Source organism: Gymnogyps californianus, chromosome 12 (genome assembly GCF_018139145.2).
Source record: "Gymnogyps californianus isolate 813 chromosome 12, ASM1813914v2, whole genome shotgun sequence".
Lineage (NCBI taxonomy): Eukaryota > Metazoa > Chordata > Aves > Accipitriformes > Cathartidae > Gymnogyps > Gymnogyps californianus.
In genome coordinates, this window is record NC_059482.1 from 22,500,448 (window position 1) to 22,527,248 (window position 26,801).

General features: G+C 47.2%; 1 protein-coding gene across 1 annotated transcript; it reads right to left on the bottom strand.

Annotated features, from left to right (window-relative positions):
* Window positions 1–6,076: 6,076 nt before the first annotated feature.
* ZDHHC1 (zinc finger DHHC-type containing 1) lies at window positions 6,077–23,325 on the bottom strand. The gene is made up of 10 exons (XM_050903755.1): window positions 23,107–23,325; window positions 20,503–20,678; window positions 19,773–19,874; window positions 18,803–18,927; window positions 18,305–18,463; window positions 14,716–14,828; window positions 8,892–8,977; window positions 8,190–8,283; window positions 7,069–7,177; window positions 6,077–6,715 (listed from the first exon to the last, which is right to left on the bottom strand). The coding sequence occupies exons 1-10, from the start codon at window positions 23,323–23,325 to the stop codon at window positions 6,180–6,182; spliced, it is 1,719 nt and encodes a 572-aa protein (XP_050759712.1). The 3' UTR covers window positions 6,077–6,179.
* Between the last annotated feature and the right edge of the window lie 3,476 nt (window positions 23,326–26,801).

A 26,801-nucleotide genomic window follows, 5' to 3' on the forward strand; every position in this document is an offset into this window, starting at 1 on the left:
GGAGGGTGGTTAAGTCTTGCTGAAGGTACAGCCTTGTCCTTAGCTTGCCCTGCAACTCCCCACCGAAGCAGATGTCTTTGGCTTTATTTCCAGCCGACAGCTCCGGAGAGGAGCCCAGGTAACGCCGGCTGGAGCATCCAGCCCACAGCAGCTCTGGCAGGGCTTGGCAGCAGCAGGCAGCCCAAGAGCCCAGATTCACCGAGCTGGCAGCAGGCAGGAGCTGAGCAGGAGCTGGGCACATCGGCAGCTCTTCTGCCGGAGCTCCAGCCTGCCCCAGGGTCTGCAGAGCCCGAAGAGCCAAGAGGCAGCACACGGGGAGAGCCGGGCGAGCGGGGAGCACCAAGCCAGGGCTGGCGAGTCGCCCCACGGGGTCGGGTTGAGCAGGTCAGGTTTCGGTTCCTAAGGGCCGGGGTTTGTTGTGCATTTGTTGTCACTATGACAGCCCTGTTGGGATGGAGCACGGTCCTTGGCCGGCTCCTGCTGTTCCTCATGCAGCCCGGAAAAGGAAGCCCAGGAGGAGGCTGTGACTTGGTCCGGAGCCTGCGGCGTGGGCAGGAGCTGAGGAGGAGGTTGCACAGGTCCTGTGATGTGGTGGAGGAGCACGGACATGCCTCAGTGCTCAGCTCCCCCGGGGACCTTTCCCTTCTTGTGAGTTCCAATAAAGGTCAGGATGTTCCCAGGCTGTCTCCTACCCCAGGGAGCTTAATGAACCAGCGCTTACCCGAGACACACCGAGGCTCACAGCTCAGTGTCACCGAGACACAGGTTCAGACGCTGGGCTTGTCCCTCCCTGCTAGGACCATGCCTATCTCCCCGCCTTCACGCAGCGTCCTGGAGCGCTGTGCCTGCTCCAGGGCGCAGCTCGGAGCTTGCACGAGAGCACAAGCGCAACCTCGGAGCACTCTCTGCGCTCACCCTCCGTCCTCTTTGCCTCTCGCCTCCCCCGGGGCTGGGCACCGCAGGCTCCCCGGAGTCATCTCGTTTCAGGAATGAGTCGTTGGCTCGGCCGCATCTGGGGTGGGATGAGGTTATGCAGGAACGCTGCTTCTCTAGCGCAAGTTGCTACAAAACAGAGGGAAGTGTTTCAGTGGTTGTGCAATATGTATACGGTAACCCCAGCAACAGCGTGTCCACAAGGCATTAACGGGGCTTAGCTGCGGCTGATGAGCGGGCGCGATCGCGGCATGCGCGTGTGCGTGCCGGGTGTGCCAGCGGCGCGCAGAGCCGAGGGGGGATCTGCCGCTCGAGCTGGGGTCCCGGCTGCAATGCACAGCACCAGGCAGAGAGGAGGGGGAAAAATGCTCCGTCCTCTGGCAGGAGCTTCCTTTCCCCCCCCCGCCGCTGCAATTCAAGGCAGCCCCTTGAGGTGCTCTCAGGACGTGTCAAAAGCAGAGCCCAGGAACAGACTCACCAAAAATCATTTCCCAAAGGAAGGTCCCCTTGACTTCAAAGAGAAAACTAAGAAGCTTGAGTCAGGCCCAAAGATGAAAGCAAGCAGGGCGTACATCCCACGCCAAGGCTGAGAGGCTTACAGCAGGCACTGCAAGGCCTGGCACAGCTGCTGGTGAGCGGCCAGGGACCGTGATTTATGATTTTAAAGGACTCCGGAATGCTGTCGCCATCTTGCAAATGCATCGCTTGTTCCTAATAAAAAGCCACAGCGTCTCATGGTGGAAACGGCCAGTTCAGGGCGCTGCCTCCTGCTGATGGGAGAGTTCATGCCCTGGCAAAAACCTTTTATTTAGTGCTGGAGAAGGTGCTCGGGGATGCCAGACCTCAATGTTTCTGCAGCGATGGGGAGCTGAAGGCATCAGGACTTCTGCTGTCACCTTAACCCAGCTCTCCGATGGTCTTGGGCTGTAGGAAGGGCTTAGCTCGCCGTCATTGCAATCCTCTGGTGTCATGGCCAGGACCGCTCTGCCCGCACGCTGGCCTCTGCAGCAGTACCCTAATGTGACTCCTTCCTTTTGCTTGCTGCCACAGGACCTTCCTCATCCGGGGCAGCAGAAACGCCCTCGGCACCCGAACCCGCAGGGTATCAGCATTAGGGTCCCAAAAGGACAGAAACGAGGTGGGGAAGGAGAGAGCCCGGGCTGTGCCTGCCCCTGCCGTGACCATCCCGGAGGGGTACCAGCTGCCCGCCGTGGAAAATTTCCACGACTTTGTGGGATACCACACACAGCACCCAAAGCCAGGGTCCTGCGGGCACATGTATATTGCAAAGCGGTACGTGCAAAAGGCTCTCCCGGCGTGAAGCAGCTCAGCTGAGATGCTGAAGTGCACTTGCGAAGGTTCATCCTTGCTGGGAACTGATCTGGGGCAGAGAGCAGTTCTCCCAGGAGCTAAAACCGTTCTCAGTCTCACCATTTTCACTCTCGGGTGCCCCAATATGCATCTTCAACAGTCCTCCTTTAACGTGGTTGTGGCAAAAACACAAAACCCGGCCAAAATCAAACACCCGGCGGCACACACGATCCTCCCTGCCGCCCGTGAGGTTCAGGAGATGAGAGTCCAACGCTGGCAGCGCTGGGAGCCCATCCTGCTGGGGCCTGGCTCTTCGCTCAGCACCCGGCTGCCCTGACGCACGGACAAGGCATTGCACATTTTGCAGCCTTGATTTATTCTGCCTCCTCCAGCACTTGATGTAGTGGAGAAAATGTTCCGTGTCTCAGCTGAAGGCAGCAGCAGGACGTCTTCCCTACCCAGAGAAATTCCCAAATCAGGCTCCCCAGGGCATCCTGTTGGCCTCCAACAAAAAGCGTGGGCTCCCGCTCCTTGTGGAGAAGCCCGCAGGGCAGGACAGAACCAGTACAGCCCAGCAGCATATGGGGCTCTGCACTGGTTACGGGGGACTCTGGGGGCAGAGACCCTTCTCAGGTGGGTGTCCGTGTGCATGGCAGGGGAATTTGGGGCTTACGGGCCGTTCTCAGTAGGACAACGGACAGGTGAGCGCAGCCTGCGAAGGGGAGGACAACTAAATGCCGAACCTGAGGGTGAGCCCCGTGCTCCTGGAGAAGGTCATGTCCCAGTAAATTGTAGGACATCGCCTTCCTTCCCAGCACCTGCCGCCTCAGGACATGCCGGACCTTTCTTTCCCTGGATATCTGACAGACCAGGAAACCCGGCTCCACTCCCCCTCAAAAGGGCACAGCAGCCTTTCTGCAGCACGGTGCGTGGCCGGACTGACCTCCTCCCTGTGCTGCTCACCCTGCTGCAGCACAGAAACCAGGCTGGAGTGACTTACCTCCTGGAGAAGGTGGCCTACCCCCTGCCCCTCAGGGAAGGCAGTCCCATCTCACATCCATAGGGCCCTACAGAGAGGGGACTGCTGTCACCCTTTCCACAGGTTAAGGTGCTAAGCCCAGCTGGGACATCAGAGGTGGAGGGAAAAGTGGGGGGACCATCAACCGGGCAGATAATGACTGCAAAAAAAGGAGGAAACTATTTAGCAAAGGGCATAGAAAATTTTATTGTGGACAGAGCTACTAAAGAGTTCCGTACGTGACTTTGGGACTGGTTCTGCGTGGACAAAGGGTAAGAAAAGACAGGAGGTCTGCTCAGGGGCACCTCCTGGAGAGCAATTACCCATACCTTCTGGGTGGAGGGACAGCTGGCCTTTGAAAACCCTGAGCCCAGCATTCCTGCAGGGTGTAGTTTCCTTGGATGACGGCAGACGTGAGGAGAAATAAGTGGAAGGACTTTGTCTAACCGGGATCCATCAGCGAGCAGATGCCCTGGTCTCTGCAGACAAGCAGTGCCATGTCTGCTGGTCCACAAGGGTTGGTCCCACACACGCCTGCTTTTCCAAAGGGTCACGCCACCAGCGGGTACCACTGGCCATAGCAGCAAGGGAAGCGGCAAGGAGTGTGACCACAGGCCAACCCTTCCTGCAAATTGAGACATAAAGACGTCAACAGCTACATGAGACTTCACTTTTGCTGATCAACGGCTCACGTAATTCGATGAAGAGTCAAGGCTCCTCATTCCAGCTCTTTCAGGAGTCAAAAATCAGACAACAGAGAAGGACGGTAAGACAGCCTTTTAAAGAAGCCCGGGGTCAGCGATCGTATCTTGCCTCACCAGAATTTCCCAAGGACTGTCCCAGGGAGTGCTCGGCCTGGATGGTCCTGTCTGTGAGCCACACTTACCCCGTAAACCCTTCAGCAAAGGGAGGACTCCCCTACTCCAGCTTCGGCTCTGCAAGGATCATGTGTTTCCAGGAGCAGCTGCAGCACTTTGCCTTCTCCCTGAAGGCAAGCACTACTTGAAATGTTCACCGCAGGAGCACCACGCAGCATGGTGTTGGCCAGGCGACAGCGCTGGGGTGCTTCCCGAGGGAGCCGGGCCAGCTGCCGGCATTCAGGGGTGCTCCTGGAATGGGCTGAGGCTTTCAACATACAGCAGGGACCTTCCTGGCTCTCTCCGCTGAAGTGAGCTCTCCAGAAGGAAATCTGTCTGGGCCTAAAGCTCCAGGGGAAGTGGACTTTGTGTGGACCTCAGAGCAGCGCAGAAGCCAGCGTGAGCACTGGGATGACGGGCAACAGCCAGGCTGGGAAGTGTGTACATCAGACGTGGGAGTCCGGCCTGCCTGTCCCGTGTTGGCTGTGCCCAGAGGGCATTTGTCCCCAGATATCCTGTCCTGCTCTGAACCATTTCTGACGAATGCTCGCAGACTGAGCTAGGCGAGGGTAGGAACTCAACTAGCTCGACTCACGTAGCACCCCACTTTGTCTTGTCCTTCCCTAACCTGCACCCACCGTAGTCTGGAGGAAGGGTCGGTTGTGGTTTCCATGCATCAAAACATTTGGTGGGGTGATAAAGACTTCCCGGGCTTCCTCTTCTCTGCTGGTACACCTATTTGTTCACACACACCAGCAGCGTGCAGCGTCAGGGGCCCGTCCAGAAACGGTGCAACCGGCCAAGCCAGCCGCTGCCGCTCAGGGCGCCGGCCATTCCGGGGAGGCAGGGGCTGTGCAGGTGCCGCGGCTGTCAAGTGACAAACGGCGTCAGGCACATCCACGCCGGCGGCAAGGTCCGTCGGGATGTGCGCGTAGCTGCTATCCCGGGCTTTGAGGTTAAGCTGGCTGCTAGGCAGATCTGGGCTTGCTGGCAGCCCCGGCTTCAGCGCTCAGCTGGGAATTTGGAACGGGGCATGCTGCCTGGGGAAGCCAAGAGGGCAGGGAAAAACCGAGGCGCTGTAGCTCGGCAGCCCAGACAGCTCTCTGCTTCTCATCACCAGCACAGGATGCTGTGACTCGAGACACTGGCTACGTGCCCCAGTGTCTGCTGCGGGATTTTTCTGCACTACAGAGACTCCAGGCTTGGCTGTGGACTAACGTGGATCTGGCAACCCAGGAAATGGAAAGGTTTCAGGACCTGCTGTATCCCAGAGCTTCTGAGGAGAAAGCTGCACTGTGGGGCAGCCCAGGCCGCTGGGAAGGTGGAGCAGGTCAAACTACGCTGCCTTACGGAGTACGTGCTGGTGGATTTGGCTTGAGGGCGCACAGTAGAAAGCGGTATAGGGACAGGACAATCCTGAGGTTACTCCCTGGGCATGATCCGAAGACTGTAGGTGTAGGCAGATGGGAAATTTAGTTACCAGGGTGCCAAGGAACAGCAGAAATGCAGCCTCGTTCTTCCCCACGCGCTCTCCCAGAAAGTTACTGCAGCACCAGTGTGCAGAGGGCCAGGAGGGTACAGCCCTTTCCTACGGAAAGCACTCGAGTTCTCTCTAGCAACATGCCTACCTCAGATTTGCCACCTTATTGCCTCTTGCCTTTGGTCGAGTATGAGAAATGTCTCGCTGCAGCCTGATGGCAAGCACATGGTGCAGGGATGAGTCCCTTAGCCCTCTACGGATTACTAATGCTGCAGTCCTTAACCAGTGGCAGCCCTGGGCACATCCCTATCAGGGGAGACTGTTCCCCCCTTGCCAAGGAGAGCGGAACTGGGCTCCGGGGCACTCCCGGCTTAGGAAGAGGCGGCAGCCAGAAACAATGACGCAGCGGGGTTTTTACTGCCTCTCAGCTAGTGCTGCTGGAAGACAGACAGCATCAGGTAAAGGGATGCTGCTACCTCCAGGCAAAAACAGGAGTCACTGATCTTTAAATAGCAACATACAAATAGAAAGAGAACCTCTTGCCTTGTCCCCAAAGGCTATGGCTTTGGAAAGCCGGTCACTAGGCCGCTGTGGTGTTTGTCCTTATGTCCTTAAAGCATGGATCATGTCTGCCCATGCGCTGCTTGCTGGTGCATTTTCTGTGGGGTGGCTCGGATGTGCTCTCACCGGGCTTGGGCTCACAGACATGAGGTTCTCCACTGCTCTTACTTACAAACACAGCAGGAATCTTAGAAAAAAGTTCCAGGTCTCGTTCCACATGTCTGTCTTGCTGGCAGCTTTTCCTTTTTACCTTGTGTCCAGAATACAGATTCTTCTTCCTGTCACCTCTGGGATTGTCTGTGGACAAGGGATAGTGTTGGGAGTTGCTTGAGTTATTCTTAGGAGGCCCATGAAGGCCCGTGCTCCCAAGGCGAGTCTGAGCCACAGGAATCTCATCCATGGACTCGGCGGACTCTGAGTGATAGTCAGCTGGGGGTCCCACCGCCTGGATGAGGCCGATGCTGCTGGGGGGCAGAGCAGCTCTCAGAGGAAAAGCTGGCACCAAGAGGCGAAGGCTGTGGGAAGATGAGGGGGCAGCAGCCGTGGCTGGGAACTCTACAGATGGAAAGAAAGGGAGAAGAAAGCTTAAGGAGAGAGAGAGAGAGATCCCTCAGCCCCACAAAGACATCAATGAGCCCAGGAACTCTGATATGGCTGATCCACTACTGTTAAAGAAAATCATACATATATTTATGCAAAATTAGATATGAAAATGTGCAGAATTCTACACTCAGCAGCGTACCCAAGTCTGATCATTTTAGAGCATCTCCAAGCACTCAGAAGCACTCATCTTCCCTTCTTAGGCAAGTTAACTTTCTGTGCTGGGTTTTCATGACACGCTTCATTTCTGTGTGCCAGCAACCAGAAATCCAGTCCAGAAGCAGAGAAGCCGACTGGTGCACTCTTACCTGACTGGGGATCTGGGAAAGAGGGCCAAGGCCTAGCGTGTGTTTTAGATCTGCTGTCCATTGCTGAGGAAGAGGCTTTATGCGTCTTCTTTCTTCTTTTTTTCTGTCGCTGTGAAAGCAAGTGGCCCAAGAGAAGGGAAGTTACTTCATCAGCCCGAAGTAATGACACAGACAGTTTTCTTAATTGCTACCTCTTTTTAATTTCTCCTATTTTTAATAATGAGCCTTAGGTATAACCAAAGACCAAGAATATTTTACAGTTTAAGACTGGGTTACTATAAAGCAATGATAGAGAACAGGTATTTAATGAACACACACACACACATTATCTGCATACAGTGATTCTCTGTGTGTAGGTACCTTTAAGCCGGTGTCTCATACAGCTGGAGGATGTATGAGACACTAGTGGAGAAATGCATTTGTAGAGCCAAACTAGAAGAGGGGACCAAAAGTCACATGGCAAAGGACATCCCAAGAGAGAGATAGCTCTTGTCCAAAATACAAGTACAGTTGAAAAGGATTTTTTCTTATCATCTAGATGACAAGACTTTGATTAATAAGCTTGGAGGAAAGGGGGAGAGCACCACCACGTGCCATTTGAGCAAGGGGGGAGAGCATCTGGACGTAGATACATGAATATCAAGAGCGCAGAAAACTTGACTTTGGACAGCTGTTTCGTACACTCAAGCTTCTTATCCACACACACCATCTTTCCCTAGGCAGATGCTTTAACATCCATATTTGAATGTAGAAACTGTTGGATTTTGCTCTACAGAAACATGCACAGCTTGTCACATCAACAAAGTAGTATAGGTACAGTCACTGAACCGCACTGGAGCAGCAAGACATTGTATTACAGCTGTATTACAGCTGAGCTGCGAGCTTAGGAGGGAACTGCAGAATATATCCGAATATATCACACGTGTGAGCTGAGACAGGAGAGTATCACTTGGATGTAGTGACTGCAGGGCACAGCCGTACCTGCCGATACACGCCGAGGACAGGAAGAGCACGCGTACGAAGGAGGTAACCGCAGTCCGCCCTAGAGTGAGTGTGTACCCGTGCACCTTGGTGAATTGTCAGCAGCAGAGGTTATGGTATGTAGCAAGTCTCCTGCTTACCTGAGAAGGGACCGCAAAGTGAAGAGACGGGAGGTCAGGGGAGGAGCTCTGCTCGGGGTCAGCTTCATCATTGCGGACATAGAGCTTTGAAAAGCTAAAAGACATGGCAGATATACAAAATGATTCCCTTAGACACGACTTAACTCTGGTGCTTACTTTGCTTGCGCATACACATCAGCCTGACCGAAGCATCCCCTGCCTTGCACAGCGTTCCCAGCAAAACCGCAGGGTAACTTTTCCTGCGCGACTGTGCAAAATATGAAGAGTTTCCTCTCCCTTCCCCAGGGACATGAGTTAATAGGCAATGATTAATTAAGAGATAAGGATGGTGTTTTCCATGAGCGCTTGCCTGTGTTATAAACTTTGCTGTTGTGAGTCATCTCTCAACAACCTGAATCATATAACCATAATGAGCTCAATATAGGAATTACAGGACAAATCAGGCAGCTTTAAAGTAATTTTAATACAAAACAGCCTAAACAGGGTATTCTAGGAAAGATATTTTCCCAGGGGAGGGGAGGCAAGTACTCCTGCAGGTATTTACCCTCCTGAAACTCAAAGATTTTACCATGCCTTGATCAAAACATCGGTACTCCCTATCCTCCTAAGTACTTTTGTCTTCGGGTCCATCAGTGACTTTGGTGACAATTTCCCATTCACCGTACGTGCTGCTGGGAGACTCCTATCTACGACTTTACTCACCCTTTTCCTGAAGTTACTGTGGAGAATTCCTCTACTTGAATACCAGGGTCTGTATAGCCAGGGTTACCGGAAAAAAAGTCTGCTTCCTGAAGAAAGGAAAAAAAAGAATTAACATTTTCAGATCAATATGGACACAGAGTGGAGAAGAGGGATTTTCACTACAGAGAAGTCTTCTTCCTCCTTCCTCAGCCACATGCCAGACATTTTCTGACCTTACAGCTAGCACAGCCAAAACTCAACAGGAGTCTGCTGCTTAGGAAGATGGAAAACCAAGATTGAGACAATTAGAAGTCCCTGATTCACTCATTTAGTCCAGCCAATATTTCATGTGACTCAAAATCAAATCAGAGCACACTTACGGAGACCAGCTTAATCATTTCTTGGGACCACATTCAAAATATCACTTAAAGCGCTCATTAGTTATACAGTTCAATCATAGGAGTTAAGCAGTGAATGCAAAAAACTTCTTTTAAATTCAAAATGGAGGTGAGGAAAATGAAAGCATGCAACATGTGGGAAAAACATAAAGTATTTTCTGTTTCTTGTGTGCATCCTACATGGCTAATAACTGCTGGTTTTTAAATGTGATATATTGCTTACTTGCCTCAGGTATAGATGAATTCAAAGTAATGCCATCCTGAATTATAAAATTGCATACTTTCATAAACATATAAGAAGACTCAACGAATAAGCCTAAATCCAAATGTCTCCATTACAGAAAAGGGCTCCCAGTTGTCCCTCAAAAGGACACAGCTGAGATGGTCAGAGTACCAAGTGATGCAGGGTATGAAGCTCCGTTGTCAAAAAGGATAAACCGTGCTCAGGAGAACCTTGACACTGCTCTTCAGCTGCTCTTAAACTTGAATAATCAGAAAGACAACTTCCTCTTAAACATTTTAGTGCGCAGTGACTATAAAGACACGTATACATTTTAAGGCAACTTTTAGGTGGTAAAGACAGCGGGATTTTAAATGTGATAGGCATTAGCTTCCAAAAAAGCTTAAACAAGCTCATGAAGACCTATTTGCCTGAACAGCCTGATCAGCAAACTTGAGAAAATGAAGTCAAAGTTGGACGTCCTACAAATGCGTTCCTGAGAGACCCAGGGCCTCTGCACTTCAACAAATTCATAAACAATCGACAAAAGAGCAGAACAGTGAGATGAAGTCTGGTGATGATACTCCCTTATGTAAGGCAATAAAAATGAAAGCCGGCCGCAAAGAGCTGCAGAAGATTCTTGCAATATTGAATTACGGGGTGATAAAATGGCACACAAAAATCAATATTGCTAGAGGTAAAGATGTAAAGTGACACACGTGGGAAAAGTAGTGTAAACTTTACGTGCAAAGCAATGGTCTCTGAACTAGAAAAGAATTCATGGACCTGCACATTCAGTGGCAGCCAAGAAATCATTTCAGATGATAGGAATGAAAAGGAAAGGCAAAAAAACCCCAACAGAAAATAGTTTCATGTTACTGAATAAATTCATCGGCAGCCTGGACGCTGGATTCTCTACAGTGTCCCAGCATCTTCCCCCACAGAAGACCTGGAAGAAGGCACAGAGAAGAGCGACAGGACCAATGAAAGGTATGGAGCAGTTTCTGTACAAGAAACAGCTAATGGGCCAGGGCTCTTCAGGCAGGAGAAGAAATACTCAGGGCAGATACGAGTGGAGAAAGCAAATGTGGAATAATTGTTTACCATCTCTCTAACACAACATTTAGAGAGCATCAAATGAAAAAAATCGGGTAGTAGTTTCAAAAGAAACAGAAGAAAGGCTGCATTTTTGACACAGCATGGAAATAAGCTGTAGCACTCACTGCCATAGGATGCTGCAGGTGCTAAACGTTACATGGATTCAAGAAGAAATGAGAAAAGTTCGTGTGAGAAACCAGCAAATACAACGCCGTTCGAAGCTCTGTGCTCCAGAAGCCCCTAACACATATTGCCAAGGGCTGGGAGAGGGTCCTGAGGACTACGGCTCCTGCACTCTTTCTCAACATCCACAACTGGCCAGTGCCGGAGCCAGCACACTGGTCTGATCAACTTTGGCCAGCCTTCTTTACACACCAGAAGAGATACTTCCAAAATTACTAGTTGCTTTTGAACATCTTGGCATCCGTGTCTGGAGTCTCGGTGCTCGTGTGATTGTTAGATAAGACAGTTGCCAAACTGGAAAGACTTCAGGCCTGTTGCCTTTTGTAACATGCTCTGAGTTTAATCGGTCTTGTAAACAAAAAAAAGAGGTGGAAAGGAATTTGCAGCTGTTTTATAGGTGGTAACATCAAATTTGAAGGGAATTGGTTTAGCAATCCCAAACATTAGAGATTTCTGATTTGAGAATTATGCTATTTGGGGCTATTATAGGCAGGGTTTATCCAAGCGCAGGATTAATAATCTGCAGAAATTGACCACATGTATTTCAAATAGAACTTGTAACTCAAGTCGGATCATTGCTCATCATGGACTGAACACCAAATGTACATAAATGTTTCCTCAAATCTCCTTGGGGACCAAATTCTTAGCATTTACATTCAAGCCTCACAGAGCTGAGTCACAAATGAAGGAGACCAGACACAATCTCGCGTCACTGTAAGCGTTCGGGCAGTAGATCTTTTCAGAGGTAAGCATGCCGTGGCTGAAATGAGCTGCAGCAGGAGACATCCTCGTAAGACTGCACAGAGTAACTGAAAATGATCGGGATTCAATGTCCACAGCATACAAACAGGACTGCAGGACTGGCATTTCAAAGGAGATTAATAAATGATACATCTTGAGAATATCATGAACAATTTCTTTCCAAGCAGGGAATGAAAGAGCTTTTTAAAATCCATTTTGTCCATTTCAGCCTTTTATAAATTATGTATAACCAAAGCAGCCACATAAAAGAAAGTAAACCATTAGAGCTGACTAGCAGAAACAAACGGGAGAAGGCTCGATCAGTAGAAAACACAATGTTCTCTCAGTGTGACAAAAACAACAGCCACAGCACAGAGTCCCAGCCTCCCTCCGCTCCCGCAGTCGTTAGCAGGACAGCCAGCATCCTTCAACTGTGACAGCAAGACAAATCTACCCTTTCCAGTTGGGCTGTTAGGATTCAGCTTTTACTCTTGCTGAAAACAGACTGCTAAATCGACAGACCGCCCAAGTTCATTGCAAATCCTGGTCATGCTCACACCTCCTCTAGAGGCTGAATACCAGCTGTGTCCAACCCAGGTTTCGTGGTTACAACTTCAGGATGAATTCAGCTCCCTTGCCTGCTGCAGCTACTCTTATCATCCACTTCAGTGACAGCCAGTGCCCTGAAATGTTGTCTGGCTGGAGGGGAGGCAGAATTGAACAGGAAAAAGTGGTTTTCATCCCAGGGAACGTGGGTCTGTTGCAAGTGATGAGGGTGAGGGTGAAGACTAGGTTCATCTTAACCAGACATTGGAAGAGAGAAGCAATATCGAAAATGTGAGGGAAGCTGAGTAAAATCCGTGTCTATTACTTAAAATCAAACCTCACCAACCTGAATCAACGTCCAAAGTAAGTTCAAAGCTTTAGGAACGTGAAAAAAATCACATCGCAGCTAGCCTCACTATGAAAGCCGGCTCCCTGGTATGAACGCAATTATGCATTAAAGCATCGGGTTTGGTCTAGTTTGTATTTCTTTGGACTGCTATGCAACTGCCTACAGAAAAAACTGTTGCTTGCGTATGCTGCTTTGGGTATAGTAATAGAAGCAAAGGCTGTATATGTCCAACTGTTTTGCTTTTTTTGTGATATCTGAACCACTCAAGCGTGCAAAAAATAGGGCTTTTACTTTGTGCATGTTCTGAGGATTCTACAAGCACATAAGAATCCTTTAACCTGAAGAAGAATCCTTTAACCTGAACATAGCCGAAGACTTAACCATAGACAAACAACGAAAACTGAAGCCAAAACCAACACCCAAGCTTGAATAAGGCTCAAAAACAAGGATTAAAGGGGAAATGCATGTTTCTTCTTACTCCCTAAAATGAATGAACAGTTAAGACAAAAGTGGGAAGAGGATGATTCGCATTTTATGCTTGCAACATCTTGGATCAATTACAAAGGATTTCTGTGTTCAAGCTAAAGAAGGCTGTAGTCAACACAGCTGACAAAAGGCAAGTCACTTGGTGTACTCCTACTCCAATCTGTTTGTTTGTGTTTATCGCTGGTTGCTATGTAAGAAACAAGGAAAATCTGGCGGCTTAACATTTTTCTTAACAATATTACTGGGCAACATCCAGTCTTTCTTGTTCCCCAAGGTACTAACTGCAGTCCTGAAACACAGAACTCCTTTTCACCCTGCTTCTTCCAGGCTTGCTGCTTCAAATTAACCACAGTCACACATATCTAGATAAGCATCAGCGCAGACAGGAGAACATCATTGAATGGCTACATCCCAAATGTGCACACACACACAGAGTCCACCCCTGTTCAAATATATTTTCAGTATCAATCAAAATTCAGTAACTAGGAAATGATTAGAGCTAATGCCTTATTATTGTTTTAATTTTCATAGTAAGCAAAGCTCTATGAGACAAAGTGCCAAATATTTTTGTTGTCATGGAAACCTCTGTTTAAACTGAAAATTCAACTTTTCCAAGACAGTAAAAAAATATATATGAAAAGCTGGGGTCTTCATATTATACAAAAAGGAATTAGCTCACTTTCCCCTTTGCTTTGATAGGGAAAAACTATGAATGAGTCCAGAGAGATCCCAGTATCTCTACACAGAATACTTGGAGGAAGCTTGGATTTAATTAATTTCTTATGAAATATAAAACTGGTCGTATAGTAGGTAACTTCCCTGCATAAAACTAAAAGTTACATGGGATCGCAGAATCGCAGAATAATTTAGACTGGGAAGAATTTCTGGAAGTTTCTAGTCCAGCCCCCTGTTAAAGCCAGTACAGAATTTGTCCAGTCAAATTTTGAGTAACTCCAGGGATAGAGCTGCCTTGCAGCAAAATAAATTACACTGAACCTCTCAATTCACAGCGGAATATATATGCCACTGCAGAGCGTAGCAGCATTAAAGAGCTTGTAGAACTCTTTTACAGAGATACAGATCAACATCACAGTAATCACAAGGACCCTCATCACTGTGTAGATTCAATTCAAAGAAAAGCAGATATCTGGGTCATTTCGGAACACGATTGGTGTCCTTGTCCTTTTCAAGATGGTTAAACTATTTGGTATTATTAGCTGCTCGAAGATTAGCCCTAGTTTCTCCAGCCTCAGAGCCTGTCTTGCTTTCAGTCATGACCTGCGATACCGCTCACATAAGCCAGCAAGATGTGCACTGCCACCCAAACAGATGGTCCTGTCCTTTCCAGCGACAGGACCCTTCCCACTCTTCAGTCATCCTCGTTCGTGCTGACACAGGCATTTCTGTGACTGCTTGGTGAACCAAACGGGAGGGAGCTGGGCCAACTAAACACGAGCTCAGCTATTTTTTTTAATAAAGTTTATTCTTACCCAGATGAGTTCCCCCACCCTCTTCACTGCATGACTGTAACGAACAGCTGCGCTGGCAGAAGAGAATAGATAGTGCAGGGCCCAAAACAAGTGGTGGAGGAAGAGAGTGGGTGGCACTGATTCCTTTGAAAGCAGTACTTGCTTATGCCTAAGGTGTTCATCAAATTACAGGCCTTACACTCTCTCACGTCCTACTCAACTCCACCAAAGTACCTCTAAAGTTTTATCTTTAGCAACTGCCTCTAAAATGTGGAGCTCGCAAAAGTGAAGCAAACTTTACGCTGAGGACAAGCGAGGCTGTTTTTGAGAAACGGACTGAAAGTACAACGAGTACCTGACTGGGTCTCACTTGGGAGGGACAAGACTCCAGTTCCTTGTCTACCTCTTTCGCCTCTTGCTGGGGACGCTGCTGCAGGATGTACTCGTACGTAGTCAATTTGTTCCACACTGGGAGGAAAGAAAGAGAGCTGTCAGCGCAGGAAAGGCCACTCCCTGATTACACTTATTCAAACAGTCTGAATAACTACACAATCAAATAGTAACTATAAACATGAAAAGACTGATACTCTAAGCCAAAAGTACCTTTGCACTGTACATCTTACTGTATCTTTTATTGTCATCATCACAACACTTTCTCATAGTCCCACTGTTCTTCTAAAGTCTCATAGACGTGGTACAGCCTTCTATACTGTAGTAATTTGTTCAGCTTATTTCAGAGCAAATCCATTATTCATACTCAATAAGGGTAAGACCTGTATTGTACGGAAAGCTCAGTGAGCAGTCAGAAGGTATGTGATGCTAAACGGAGAAAAGAAATTCAGCAGGTTAGTGTGTCCCATCGAGGAGACTGAGACACTTAATGTCCAAACCAGTGAGCATCAAACGCGCAGCTTGCCTCGTGCCAAACAGATGTGCCCAGAGTTTACACGTGCCTGAGTTTACGTGCTCTTAAGGTCCTCCACACAAACACATCTGCTTCCATGAATGACTAAAAGCATGCGACATTTCTGAGCAGCTCGGTTTCTTCACGAGACCCAAAATGTTATGAGGATCCAAAACTCGGACATTCCTTCCGCAATGATCCTGTTATGGTCAGTATTTTTAGAGCACAAAACCCAGAAATGGATGCTGAAGGTTTTTAGTGCACAGCCTGGTGGTCATTCTTCCTTTTTACAGAAGCATATTCATTCAAGCAGATGCCTAGGACGTGGGACATCCGGACCAAAATCCTTCCTCTGCCTGAAGGCATTTGTGTCGGTAATATCTTACCTCTCAAAACCATGCCCTAAACACAGGACTACTTCACAGGGAAGTGGGAGAGAGCAGAAGAGAAGGTGCCCCTCCTGTTAAAGCAATGACCTCATGAAGAAATAAGAATTCAAGATCCATTTGGCCAGGAAGACAGAGCATAAAAATGAATGCGAGTCTGCAGCCAAGTGACTAGTGAATGCACTTAACGCGGACAATGCCGGGTGCTGGCAAATGCTCCTAGAATGGTACCGTGTGCTTTATTTGAGAAACAGAATATTGCTTCACAAGCAAAGGGCTATAAACCATTTTTAATTTAGAGTGCGTTGGTTTCTGAACACTTAACAGGGTAACTTTTAAAATATTTTAATGGAGCTATTTAGTTAAAAAATACTGCATTTGTCTGGCCAGATAACACTGCAGCACATACTGTGCAATATATAATCATAGCCTGTGAAGAGCCCTATATCCTTTCCTATATTCCCTTCCTATATTCCCTACTATTTTTTTCTTTTTATTCTCTTACTATTGGCCTCTCAGTATCGAAGAAAAAAAAATATCCTCCCTCCAAACTTCTGAAGTGCCATGCTTCACTGAATGCCTCTAGAACTGAGTCGCAATCAAGACTGGTAATTTTGAATACACGGACCTACAATTTTGAGAATAACCTACTTCCTTTTGAGTGACAGCAGTGAGTAATTAAAATCAGGACAGTAATTCTGAAAATTTCACTGTGTTTCTAACGAAACTAGATTCTAAAATTTTCATAGTCATACCTGACTTAAGTCAGGTTTTTTTATGTGAAGCTGAAAGGCAATACCACTCACAGGGGTGCTATTTTCTTTCTGTAATTTAATTAATTTTAAAAAAAAAAGGTGTATGAAGAAATACTCATGAACAGTAATTACATTTTAATTGGTAAACTGTATTTCTAGTCCCCAAAGAGGTTAGACAGTTCATTCCAACACTGTCTGCCTTAAAGCATTCAGATGAGACTATTGACAATTATAGGTGTGAAATAAGAGGAATTTCAACCAGACATACTTTGTCTATCTTGCTGAATCCCAGTTGTAAGTGTAATGCATACTCATATGTAACACACAATATAGGCTTCAATATGGTAACATCGCTTCTTTTAAGCAAGGACTTACACACCACACTTCTGCACAGCTGGAACCAGTTTCAATAGGGTAGTAGATTTTGATGTAATAAAATGTTAACAAAAATTAACAATAATTAAATTCTGTTTCCGTGGGCGTCATAAAGATTTAAAATTGGGCCAGAAATAAAAGTTAATTTGGCTCAAAATTTATTCTGAAAGAGGAAAAAAAATCACCCCAAGACAACAGCCACAAGAAATCCCCTAAACCCAGAGTAGAACTAGTGTGACACACGCACGTTTCTGTTTGACAAGAGAAAGCATGTCTTTATCCCAAGGAGGGAGCACCCTCTTGTGGAAATTGTACACAAAGACAGGATAAATACCGCTCGGTACTAAACGGAATAATCCTTTTTCATCCAAAAGAAATCTTCCTGGAGCGGCCCCAGCTTTTTTATGCTTGTAGTCTTTCTACAGTGCTAGATCGACCTTTGAAATCTCCAAGCATCGCCATCAAACCAGCAAAGTCAACTTTCAATTCCACCAAGAAAGCAAAATCGCAGCGTGACCAAATTTAAGTTAAGCTCAAAGAGGCTGTAAAAGGAAAACGACGGTGAATGACCTCACTGACTGTAAACGTGAACGCCAGCTGAGGAACACTCACCCATCAAACGCTACGCTTCAGCAGTGCAACTATTTTGCTTCTGGAGCTGCGCTGGTTTGTGCTGACCTAGTTTGTGTTGGCATCTGCATCGCTGTTAACTGACAACCTAAAAATCCATCCAAGGATCCTCTGTAACTGCTGTCCTCATTTCTCTTCCACCACATCCCTTCTTCCCTAGTTTTGGCACCACTGACTACTGCAAGTGTAAGATCTTTTCTCATCATGACTTATGTCAGGCAGCCAAATAGCATTGGCTTCATTTTAAACGATGGCTGAAAAAAGGGTTTTGATGCCCATCTGTACATAAATAAACATAAATATCCCTTCTTGACAGAAGTCAGTAAGAGATCTAATGAGGAGCCTTTCTGAAAACCTCTTCCTCTGAATTCCACAAGTCTTTTTGTGTCTACATGGTACAACTTCCATAAAGGGACCTTGACCTGGACGTCAGCCCTCCTGTTAGAAATTTAGATCAATACCGTCCACATTTCTCTGGGCTAACAGAGAAATAGGCTCTCTCACACAACAGAAGTACTGAGGAACACAGTGAAGACACTCACAAAAGCCTGTATGCGGAGCCAATCTGAATCTGCCATCACTGGCACTGAGCTGGAATTAACTAGTTCATCCCACCTGGCCTCTCTAGTACTCTCCCACATGCTTTCAGTTCCAGGATAACATAGCTTAGACACAGGAATGCACAGGCCCAACGCAAGCCCCATATTGCACACGGTGCTGAGGGAAAATCAGAAGTATAATGTTAAACCCAAATTTTCTACCTTTTCAACGGCAATCTTGCACAATGTGTGTGTATATTTGTGACACGGGTGAACACACAGTGAATGCAGAACGAGTAGAAGAAGCTAAGTGAAAATGAAATGGGGATGCAGATGAGAGGAACATAATACCTACTGAGATAGATGTGAAAGGTCAAGAGGTGGCCTAGCAGGATCACGGTCATTAGGCTCAGAAGAATAAAAATCCCAGCCGTGACCAAAATGGCAGATGCCCAAGTCTCAACAGGAGCTGCAGGAAGAAACACAAACCAGCGGTCTGTGTGGTTCTTTAGAGCTGTAAAACAAAAAGAGTTGGAGGTAAGCAGATTGTCCAGGTATTAAATATCTCTAACTAAACTTTACAGCTGGAAATATTGTTAACTCAAAAGTAACTGCAGACCCATTATGCACTGGAGGCCTAAGAAATGTTGTGTCTGCAAGGCCTTTAGGAAGAGCAGTTAGCTCTGTAAGGAAAGACATTCCATCCAGCTGAGCAGAGATACTCTTGCAGAAATATAAAATTGAAGGAGTAAGGAATGGAGTTCCTCCTCAGTGGGACAGCCCACAGAATCCAATCCCACATCGAGATTCGCTGGCTGATTCATAGGATGCTCAGCTGAAGCACTGCTAGTACCATCAAAGTGCTGGTCGGAGCGAAGCATCATGGGGTCAATGAAGAACTCCACAAAGACGTAGCAAGCGACGAGCAGCAGAAGCCCAAGGCCCAGAATGGCAGACAGCACGCTATTCAAAAAGAGCCTGCCAAGAAGGTGAGAAGTCTGAGTGGCTTCAATAACATCACACGTACAATTCAAAATCCCACCCTCTAATAAAGACGGAGATATAGACAGCTATCCCAAATTACTGCGACGCTTTCTGACACTTATGAGAGATACTGGTTAACAGTCTTACTTCTGATTTGTTACCCTGAGGGACTAAACTGTGGCCCTTTAGAGCAACCATGGTTACAAAACAGTCAAGTATATCTAGGACAGAGAAAGAGCTGCCAGCACCAAATCTGAAGGCAGTGTAACGTGGCACCCAGCAGTAACAACTCTGGTTTCCATGTGGTTTTAGTGCAGGAAAGTAAACTGAAAAGCAATACTCAGTGATAGCCTCCTTATTCTTTATCGTAAACCTGGCACAGATTAGAGGTGCCTATATGCTGCTGTAACTCCTGCCAATTGGCAAGTCTCGTAGGAAAGCATGCAATCTGGATGCAGGTTGTTTCAGAGACGGGAACAGCACGATCATGGTTCTGTTCCCACTCCAGCTCTCAGAAGCATTAAGGACACCCAATTAACATCCTATAAGCTCTTCCTAATACCAAATAATAAGATTATGTTCTCTGTTTTTACTTGTAGATGTTCAGCTACAAAATTCTAAGTATAGGAGTTTTATCCCTGGTTATTTGAATGTCATAATCATGCTTGCATTTTCCATCTAGTTTTCTCATGACTGATTTTATTCAGCCAAGGTCTGAAAGAAAAGTGGTTCTGTGTGGCTGAGTACAGACCGGACTGAGATGCAGGAGAATCTTGAGAAGAGAAGGGGTGACATTATTGATGCAGTGTTGTACTCCTGTCACAATGCCAGGCTCTTACCAGTAATTCCTCTCTCCCACACAGTTGTTGAGCCATTTGCAGTGGTGATCAAAGCCACACACACACTTGTTGCAAGTTCCACAGTGCTTTGACTTGGCACTCCTGCCAAAGAAAGGGTGGCGTTAGCGTGGCAGCACCAGCTCATTACCGTGACTTCCCAGTGACACAAATACAGGGGGATACAGCAGTAGAGGTCCTGGTAATAGTGAGAAAACCTTTGACATCAGGAATACTTCAACATCCAAACATATCATCCATATTGGCCATTGTTGGACCACAATCCCAAACACTGCAAAATTTGCCTTTCAACGTACTGTGTGATTTCTAATTTGGAGACCATCGATTTCTTATTTGAAACCCTTTAGCAGTTCTACGAAGCTTGATCTTCATCTCTGCCCTCCAAGCATTTCCTGCTACCGTATTAGCATCTAGCCAGATACAAGCACACACGCACAAGTTACATGTTGTTAGGTCAAACACCAACATTCAGATAACGCGGAACAGTACAGTCCTCTCCACACAACATGTGAGCAATTAAACACAGAACCACGTGCACATTTGACAGCGGGCACCTACCCAACTAACTGAACCCTGCCAAAGGATGAAGTTAAACTCGCGCTATAGAGCTTCAGGGGCTCCATTTCAATCTTATAGTCTAACATTAAAGACTAATGGTGAAGTGTAATGGTGAAGAAGACAGAGTAGTAGAAGGAAAAGAGAAGATACTTACACATCTACATCACAGACATGGCAATGATGGTTTTCAATGACATGTGCGTGTTGGTTACGACTGAAGGTGGCCAGAGGCCCTAGATAGTTTTTTTCTCGCACATTTGCATCCGCAGGATCAATGGAGACTGCAGTAAGATGAACAACTAAATGGTAGATAAAACACACTCCTGGACACTGAAGTACACAGTTAAGGATTGTATGAGTGATTTAATGCATATATTTTTATCCTTAATACACAAAGCCCACACAGACAGGAAATATATGGCTTATAATTAGAAATCACTATGTAACTGATTGCAGTACATTAATCTGAGCTTTATTAACGGAGACGTTTGTGCTGTAATAAATATCCTCTGGAAAAAGATAACTAAATCTACAGGAACAACCCTCCTTATTATGTACTACTCTGCCTCACAGAAATGTCCTTCCTAGCACAAGAGTTTTTAAAAATTACCTTTACTTACCAGAATCTGACCCCACGTGCAGACTGTTGACATAGGTCCACGTTTCTCAGTCCATACAGACTCCTTGGAAAGGAACAGCCAGTTAAGGCCGTGCACACGCCCCTTCACAAGACCAAACTTCCAAGAAAGGAAAAAAAACAGTCACATCAAGGAACTAGCACTGATCACCCTGCTTTCTTTTTCCTTAGTCAGAATCCCAAGGAAGAGGATCACCCCTTTCAAGTAGGCTCCTACACAATTCACAGACGGACAGTATGCAGGATTTGTCGTTGTTTCTTGAAATCTTGCCTGTTTGGATTCTTACTTCTAGACGCAGTAGCAAGTCAGAGCAAATACGCTTTAGCAGTACTTTTGATCAGACACCTGAAGTAACTGCCGATATTTGGAAAGAATATACAAATATGTAAGAATATACAAATACAAAGCAGCAGCCCTGAATGCCTGGAGTACCACTGTGCTCCAGAGTTTGCTTCTCAATATACTGCAACTAAATGAGCATGCGTGCACAAATTAACCTTCTGGTTTATTTGTTATACACCCAGATGTGCACACCATTGATCATACTAAGGCCTATGGAAAATAGAGCAGTGTAGTGAGGAAAAAAAGGAGGTCTTTGAGAGGTCTAGCTGACTGGAGCTCTGATGACTGGTGTAGGAGAACGGGAAGGGATTTGCCTTTGACACAAAACAGAGATTAGTGCCTTATTAATTGGTAGTAAAACTTTGGGATACATGAATCTGTTGAGTTAGAGTGACTTGAGATTGAGTTATGAAGATATGATAAATTCACGAGGTTTGAACCGTGATAATACCAAGGATTTGGGTAAGCTAAGTAGACGTAAGACCACTGTGAGCTAATGATATTAATGCCTAAATCACGCAGGTGTAACTAAAACAACGACAAGCAAAAGCATCCCAAACATATCAAAGGCTCCATGGACATACATAAATCAGCTGTATAAATGATGTAAGCGCATATCCCACCTCTTCAGAACTTTTCCCAAGATTCTCTCTGTAATATTTCTTGGTTATCTGGTTCTACTAAGAAAGTGCTAAGTGGCACTGAGCCACTTAGTCCATTTTATTTCCACCAGGAAGACGTTACCGGAGAGATGACAAAAGCAAACGCTTGCTCACAAATTATAAACCCTCACCAGCTTGTTAAGTACTAAATGCAAATTTCAGGATACCCTCTTCCAGTCTGCCACTCCCCAGATAATCTAGTCCACCAGCAGCCAGGGCCTGGCCTTGAGGAAGTTCCTTCCCTGGGCGCAGGTGACAGTACAAGGTGGCACTGGGAGCACTGGGATTGCTGCCCAGCACACCCCATCTCTAGTCCCTCTCCTTCCCAGCTGCAGGAGCAGCAAGCGCGCACAGCTCTAGGGAGGTGGGTTGAGGACAGGAGGTGGAAAACACATCGGGCTGGGCTGAGTTAGGCTTTGCTGGGCAGCACACAAGACAAGATACCTTCACAGTATAAGCACCTCATCTTCTGATACTGCCCACATTTAAAGAACAGTTAGACGTGTATTAAATTGCTGCTCAAGACTGTCCCACGACAGACCTCTCCTCTGAGGTTCACACTACGCCACCTTGTCTTTACTCACAGATTTTCTACAGAGGACAGGGGAGGGCCCTGGGAGAAGATCGACTGCCAGCTATCACAAGCAACCACACCGTATAATCATAAACATATAAAGCTGCCTTTCAAGACGCGTTCAGTCAGCACAGGGAGGTCTGGTTGCCCATCGCAGCAAGGATGTTTTAGGAGGGGCTTTTTGAGTACGACTTCCCTCAAACCCTGCAGCACACTTGCAGAAGAATAATATAAAGCAAAGGAGACACACAGGCAGAAGTAGACAGCAGAAGCGCCTCGGAGGCAAAGATAATAACCTTAACAGAGAGTGATGAAGGACACAAGCAGAATGTTAGTGACCTACCTAAAGTTGAAGGGCAGAGAGGATCTCAAAATAACTGTTTTTTATAGACAGGAGAAGATCAAGATTATGGTTATAGTTCAGAAAAAGATTCTGGCTCAGCTGCTTTCTCCTATGCTTTCTATGCTATCTAACAACTATTTCAAAAAAATCCCACTGATAGTTTATTACAGTCCATGTTCTCCTCTTGACCAAAGGATACGATATAGCCAGCGGGCAGCCAGTGGTGGGGCAGGAGAGGAACCAGGATTCCAAAGCCAACCAGCGCAAAGAAGAGGTACAGCAACCAGGCAATAATCTGGAAAAGGTGCAGAGGCCAGCTCCAGCCATTCCTTCGAGCGCGTTGGACCTGCACCTCAGGAACAGCTTCGCCCAAATTCTCTGGAGCTGTCTTATTAGGAGGTTTATTGCAGATATTCATCTACAGAAATCAAAAATGGAAAATAAAAAATATGTGATACAGAAATATGGTGACTGAGCCCCGGTCCTGGAGATATGCTCCAAGGTGGACATAAAGTTGGAGAGACTAAAACGACGACACATCTGAGGATAGACTTCTCTCTGCACAGGGGATTTGCGATCGATAGTAACAAAAGGGAAAAAACAATTACACGCTCTAAAAGCAAGTACTGATGTCTGCGTGAAACAACAATACCCCAAACTTTCAGCTAAGGGAAATTTGCAGGTTTTGGCAGTCTTTGAATGGATCTAGACCTAAATTGAGTAAAAAGAGCAAAGAGGGCATTTTGGGTGGCAGTCCAGAGATGGAGTACGATATGCTGTGGTCTGGGGATGTGCTTATGTCAGAATGCTGTTACGGATGACGGCAGAACAAATGCTTTCACCTGTCTCAGATACGGCATGTTTTCCTTCCAGCTAGTGCAGAGAAGTGTGATGAGACGGGTGGCCCCACCGGAGCCCATGGTCTGGAACCGCAATTTAGCACTACACGACATCCAAGAAAACAGAGACTCCTTTGTCAGCAACAAAGGAAGTGGAAAGACTAGAAACTGAAAAAGTGAACTTTAATGATAAAAAGGGGAAAAGAAGCAGGAGTTACTCCACAACACAAGTATAAAGCAGACTGTTGCTAGAAGAACAGAACAGAAAGTTACGTATGCAGGATATCCATGCAGGAAGCAGCTTGATTATTCAGCTGTCCTACAATGTCTGCACTCCTGGTAGGAGAAAGCAAGATTTAACTGCAAAGATGAGTTACGAACCATAACCTGGAAAGTTCCCTATGTTTATGATTCCTGTTTGCACAACAGCTACGAGCTCAGAAGCGATTTCTCCTTTTCTCAATTTGTGTTGGATTATTCGTTGTTGCTTTTCGCTTGCCACGGAGCCAGGATGAGCTTTTAACAACAGAGAGTTGGGCTGCTCTGCTTCATGGAAAACTCGGGTGCCACAGATACTAGGGAGTACAATACAGGCAGCAGGTCAGCGGTAGCATTGCAAAAATGGCACGAAGAAGCTCTGCTGGACTTGAGCTGACTCAAGGTACCTCTGCACCATGCTCACTGTTCCTTAGTAACTAAAGAGGATGTTAAATTAACATGTAACAGGGATAAACAACTTCAATTAGTCTGATTAACTTGCACACGAGCGTGCTGAAAGAAAAGGAGGAGGTCTCTAGCTCACTTGCGGTATTTTTGATAATGGTTCCAGTACCAGAAGAATGCCAAAGGGCTGGAAGACAGCAAGCACGCCAACGTGCTGAAAGAGCGAGCAGAACGATTCAGATCTTGGTACAACAACGGTCCTGCATCAGTCCCAGGCAAAGGACTGGAAATGCCTTTTGGGGTCAACTGGTAGAGAAGTAGTGGGTAAGAATACAAAAGAATGTAATTTATGCTCATCAGCACAGTCCTGTCAACAAGCAGGCTGGAAAAAAAAATCCTAACTTCTGTCTTTGAAGAAATTAGCAGTATCTGCCTGCATTCACAGTTTAAATTGCTACGTGGCAACTGGCTCATCAATGATGAGAAACAGTTATTACTCATGTGATACTTTCTCATTAGGTTGTTGAAAACTTGCTTGCCCATCACTTTGAGCTACCTGTTACAAAAACTGCTCAGGTTATTTGAAGAAATTCCCAGGTTTCTCCTTTCTCCTAATGAGACCCTGGCCAGGGGAGTCAGGCCCATCCAGACCCTGGAATCCCTGTTTTGCTGCAAGATTTCGCTGCTTTATAACACCAGATGGTTTTAACATTATGTTATTTAACGTCAAAAGCTTTGGTACAATTCGACAAGATTTTTTACGTGGTGAACTGCGACTAAAGCTAGTGTAAGCTACCTCCTGGCTGAACTATCCCTAAGGCTGCAGTCATCCCACAGCAGCATCTGTCTGGTAACAGACTCTCAAGAAGCAAGCTGCATCTAACGCTTCGTCTGTCCGTTTCAGAAGCGACGTTCCTCTTGTCTTTCTTTCCCTTACAACTCGATGGCTTCTCTTATAGCTGACGCACTGATTATCCACCGGTACTGATGAAAAACAAAGCTATATGTGAAGAGACTCGAGGATACAGCATCTCCCCTTCCCAGGGGGGTGCTCTACACTGTGGGTATGCCCGGCACTCCTTTCTACCCAGCTACAGAAAACACTGAATATAAAAAACAGGGCACAAAGTCGCCATCAGGGCTTACTCGGTCCCCGTAGACAGAGGAGAGGTAACTGAGTTGACGCTGGTTGTTAACTATACTAGTTAACTAGTTAACTAGAAGTCAGCCGGGAGTTATCAGGTTCACCCCTTCGGATGGCGAGCCACCGGACAACCAAGGGCTGGGCAGCGGGAGGGAGCATGCAACCAGCCGCCCTGGGGCACCGGCACCGCCCGGGGACGTACGGACAGGCAGCGGGGTTCGGGCCGGGCGAGCGGCGTCCCGGGCAGCCCCTTTGGGAAGGGCCGAATAGACCCCTCCCGCAGCTCCGCCACCTCCCTTTTCCTCACCTTCTCCCCGCAGAGGCGGTTGAGAACGACCCCGTAGCCGCCTCATACCCAGGCGGGTAGCGGGGCCTCCGGTTGAGGCCGGTACGACAGGTCCCGGCGCCTCCAGCGGGTTTAGGCCGCTGGGCCCGTCGCCATGGCAACGGACGGGGCTACGGCGGGGCGCAGGCGACAAAAAAAAAAAAATGATGGCGGGCGCGATCCGCGGAGGTCGGGGAAGGAGGCAGGGAAGGAATGAGGCTTCCCTCCATACAAGCCCGGGGTGTGGGGACCTCGCTGGGCCCGCAGGCCCCGGGCCCGGGGCCTGCGGGCCCAGCGAGGTCCCCACACCCCGGGGAAAGCATGGCATGCTCCAGCCTTCTGGATGGAGGCCCTTCTCCCCCCCCCCTCCAACACCCACCCCTGCATCCCATCGCTTGAGGTGCAGGCAGGGTTTTTACATGCTAAGGGCGTTATGACCGGTGGCACTGGGTAATTGGGATTGGAAAGACCTGCACCATCCTTCCATCTCGGTCTTTCATCACTAAAGGAGGTGGCGAATCCTCCCAGGAATGGGGAAAGCTGGAAAAGTCATGATCCTTCAAAAAGGCCTCCTTGGGAGGAGTGTTTCCCTTCGTGTCCCGTCGTGTCCCCCCCATAAAACCAGCTGTGAAGTGTTGCTGGTAACACTGGCTGTGTTTTTATGAAAACACCCAAGGCTTTGCAGGTGGCCGGGGCTGGGGAGGCTCTGGGAGCAGGCGATGGAAGGATGGGAGGCTGGTTGTGAGCTGGAGCCAGCCATCCCGCTCCCTGGAAACTGTCAGGAAAATTCCCTTCCCTAACTATTATATCAACCACTCTTTATAGTATGAAAATGTATTAACTTTGTTAATACAGATATTAGTTCTGATTACACACTGCGATGTAGCGAGGTAGTGGAATTTTACCGGAGACTTTGGTATTGT